Here is a 3,905-nt window from a genome sequence, read left to right on the forward strand (position 1 = left end):
GCTGTCTCTCGTCTCCCCTTAATTCTTCGTCAATTTCCTTCCCACCTGATTCCGTTTTCCCCGCTGATTAGCGCTCTACTTCTTTCCCTGCTTTCTCTGCCTTCATTGTCTGAGTCTCACTTGAGAACGCTACACGCTGTTACTATCCACAGTCAGAATTGTCGCTGTCCTGTCCCGTATTCGTTTCCGCTCCTCTGCACCCCTCTCTCCGTTAACAACCTGGATTTGTGTTCTATTCAGTTCGCCCCTCGCTGCTAGAGGTCTGGTTGTTTGTTTACCTTTCGCCTCTCAAGGAGAAGACTTTGTGTTCTGTTGTGATCTAATTACGAACTTTCATTAAAGACTGCTTTTTGTTATATCGCTTTTGGGTCCTCACTTACCGCACATCATTTACACTCGATTCAGAAGCAAACACAAACATTTTTACGCAAAATCAGAGAGTCTATTTGATAATCTCATGTTATTTCTGTATCAAGCTTTGTCTTTACATGGGTACTTTTCTGTTACATCAGTGCAATGTAACTATCAAGATGACAATATTGTAAATACTATGAAGTATTAATTTTATATATACAGTATTTATAGATTTCCAGGACATATATTATAAACTGGAATAGCTGATATAAGCATGATGCTGTAAATCTTATACTCAAGTTATGTAAAAATACAGTATCCGGATGTCCTTTCACTTCCTGAACACTGGGGACTTTTCCCTTTAATGGCAGAACTGAGCACACATGTGTTTGTGTCTGTGAGTACACCCACATCTCTCTCTGTGTGTGTGTGTGTGTTATGGTTGTTAAGGGGCATTCCAAGGAATTATATGCAGAGGAGGGACAATTTAAAGTTCAGGCATTGACTGCTCTATTCAGTGTGGGGTTCATTCCACTGGCCATCAGTTTATTTCCCCTAATTAAATCGGGTGTATTATATGAGCATGAGTAAGCATGCCATTCTTTGTACAACAAGATACAACAACAGTAGTGTATTGTTGTAATTCTTTTTTTAATTTTTGTTTCAGTTAAATTAAATATGAATCAACAAGCAATATTTGACAGACTTTGCAAAATGAGAGAATCTTAATTATAGAATAAATTTAGTTTTATAGTATAGTAGTAACTGAAAGAATGATCAGTCTGAGTCCACATTCATCCTTATGAAATTAAATGAAATTATATATGATATATTTTAATTGATTCATAGTAATATTTTTTAGCCTGTTTGAAAATGAAACACCTCTTTTGCATGGAAATAATTTGTATAGCTTATTTATATCAAAGACCACTTTTCCTTGTATAAGAAACGATCATATGAATAAACAAGTTACAAAATATTGTGAATAAAAACAATTACACAAGGTGTCCAATACTTCATCCAATGTTTCAATTAAGAACTTTCTTTACAGAACAAATCATTTACTACAGTTTAAAACCATGACATATTGTTATAGTTAGAAAATGTGTAACAAAATCAAAAAAATTATTTTCAAAAGTACAGTTATGGTAAATGGATTTGCTAGACCACAAAATATAGTCGTCTTCATTCTTATTCTTCCTTTTTCTTCCTTAATTCTTTTGCTTTTGGTTTTGCCTCTTGAGACTGATGGCAAAACAAACACACAGAATTGCATTCTTAGAACATTCTGCAAACAGATATTGGTTATATGTAGACTTCAGGTGTGTATACAGTAGCTTACCCTTTGCTTCTGATTAACATCTGTCCTTGCTTCTTACTTGGATCCAGACACACCCACCCTTTTCCCTTTCCTTTTCCATTTCCCTTTCCTTTTCCTTTTCCTTTCCCTTTTTGCTTTACATTCAATCTAAGCACAGCAGGAACACAAATCAGGAGCAAATTTATTGAAGTATACTTTATATTATTGATGGCTTTTAACACATGAGCACAAGCACAATAATAAGCACAAGAATGTATTTATTTTACAGGATTTATAATATATTAATGAATCATACTACAAACATTATAAAAAAGAAATAGTAATATGTCCCTTAAAAACATTATTATTTAAAAACAGTTGTTTAAGACTACTTACAGCAAAATCTCAGTCTGTGAGCAGGAGGCACTGGGTGGAAACAATCTGAATCTACGAATGGATCCAGGCTTTACTGATTTTAGCATTGTCCCATGGCATAAACACCGTTCTGTTGACCCCCCGACGTGCGCTAAAATTCAACAGTTATGAAATAAATGTGTGGGTTAAGATAAATAATGGATGCTGAGCAGAAACACACACACACACACACACACACACACACACACATACACACACGCATACACACACGCACACAGATTGGGGATTTTTTTTACACGCTAAGATCCTCTGATTGGTATACACATTATTGCAACACACCTATCTGTTGTCTATTTGGATTTGGTTACATAGAATAACATACAATTGTCATTTTGAAAAGTCAGTCAGAGCATTTTAGCAGTTTTAAGTGTAATTTATGGTAACAGATGGTAAAGGTTTAATAAAATGTGTAGTAGGTTGCCATTTGGTGAAATATTCATTTCAAATACGTTCATTCATTATTATGCAGCATATGGGTCCCGGAGGAAATAACATCAATCTCAACATGAGGGTCTATGAGAGTAATATTAATCTTACAATCTTTAATCGTTGATCAATGTGCGTATTGCCAATGTAGTTAAAGACAATAAATACCAACTCACCGGCACAGTTTGTAAGACTGACTCCAAACACAAGGGCACACAGCAATGTGAGAAAAACCAGATTCATTGCAAATGTATCAGATATGTCAGTACAGACAAGAGGCGATGATCTAAACTGCAGAGGAATGTCTCACCCTATGAAGTCTTTCCCTTATAAACCAGCTACTTACTTTCATTTTCTAACCTTCCAATGAACTTATCTCAGCAGCAAAACATTGGGCTAGGACACAACAGGAACTGTCCTACACATAGCTTGTTTTGACAATTGAAATTCAATATGGTATCTGCATTAACCCCTAAATGCATGGGTATTTCCCCAAACATAATTACATACTTGGGTCTTTAGAGACCCAGCATGTATCTATCACAAATTAATCTCCAAAATGCCCATACTGTAAAAGTTTCAAGGTATTTTCAAGACAATTAGCAAATAACAGTATATAAATTATTCTGAAACATTTTAATGTTTTATTTTCATATATCAAAGAGATGATGCAACAAATCAGGACAAATCTAGAACAGGATTCATTACTTTCAAACTGAAATTTGAGTAACTGGCTGTTAAACATGTATTGAGATGCAAAAGCGACACTATTATATACCTATAGGGTCGCTAATGACCCTATACGATTTTGGTACATAAGCAAGTATAAAAAAAATATATTGCTGGAGCCAATTTTTTGTGTTTAATTATTTTATAATTTATATGATTTATTTATTTTGAGAATAGTCATTTGGATTTCTTAATTGTTTATGTATTTAGCTGTTCTGATTAACTTGTCGGTCAGCTGTGGAAGGAGGAAGAGGTGTGTCTGAAGAGGTCCTTTGGGTCTTAACCTACGGGCGGACATTAACCTCATGATTAGTTTGACAGTCTTTTTTTTTTTTTTAAATAATCGAAGGAAACAAGTGACTCGAGCCTTATATTTTGATCATTTAAACATGTGAGTCAGACGTAGAGCCCGGAAACCTGGCACAGCGGTTTTAAATTAAAAAAATGTACAAGACATATATATATATTGGTTACAATTTTCCCTCTAACATTACATATTTACTCCACTGATGGTTAGGTTTAAATTTATAAAATATACATTCCTCTTCACTGTATTACAGCCTGTACAGCTGAAAACAACTCGCTTTTGGCCCCGCCCTTGGACATTATACCCACTCACACGTGGAGCTCGCATGCCCATATGCCCAATAACACTTACTGC

The 3,905-nt window shown here is 34.9% G+C and overlaps 1 protein-coding gene across 1 annotated transcript; it reads right to left on the minus strand.

Annotated features, from left to right (window-relative positions):
- Nucleotides 1-1,003: 1,003 nt before the first annotated feature.
- On the minus strand, nt 1,004-2,899 carry cxcl20 (chemokine (C-X-C motif) ligand 20). The gene is made up of 4 exons (XM_052115485.1): nt 2,692-2,899; nt 2,051-2,180; nt 1,697-1,822; nt 1,004-1,599 (listed from the first exon to the last, which is right to left on the minus strand). Exons 1-4 carry the CDS (start codon nt 2,756-2,758, stop codon nt 1,566-1,568), a joined length of 357 nt encoding a protein of 118 aa, XP_051971445.1. The 5' UTR covers nt 2,759-2,899; the 3' UTR covers nt 1,004-1,565.
- Nucleotides 2,900-3,905: the final 1,006 nt, after the last annotated feature.

The sequence above is a fragment of the Xyrauchen texanus genome, chromosome 4 (assembly GCF_025860055.1).
Source record: "Xyrauchen texanus isolate HMW12.3.18 chromosome 4, RBS_HiC_50CHRs, whole genome shotgun sequence".
NCBI lineage: Eukaryota > Metazoa > Chordata > Actinopteri > Cypriniformes > Catostomidae > Xyrauchen > Xyrauchen texanus.

What these genes read in the sequence shown, in the direction of transcription:
- cxcl20 (XM_052115485.1), bottom strand. Translation starts at nt 2,758, where the DNA reads ATGAATCTGGTTTTTCTCACATTGCTGTGTGCCCTTGTGTTTGGAGTC. An exon ending in CAGTCTTACAAACTGTGCCG is followed by an intron (nt 2,181 to 2,691) that starts GTGAGTTGGTAT and finishes GTTGAATTTTAG; the next exon opens with CGCACGTCGGGGGGTCAACA. An exon ending in ATGTTAATCAGAAGCAAAGG is followed by an intron (nt 1,600 to 1,696) that starts GTAAGCTACTGT and finishes TTTTGCCATCAG; the next exon opens with TCTCAAGAGGCAAAACCAAA.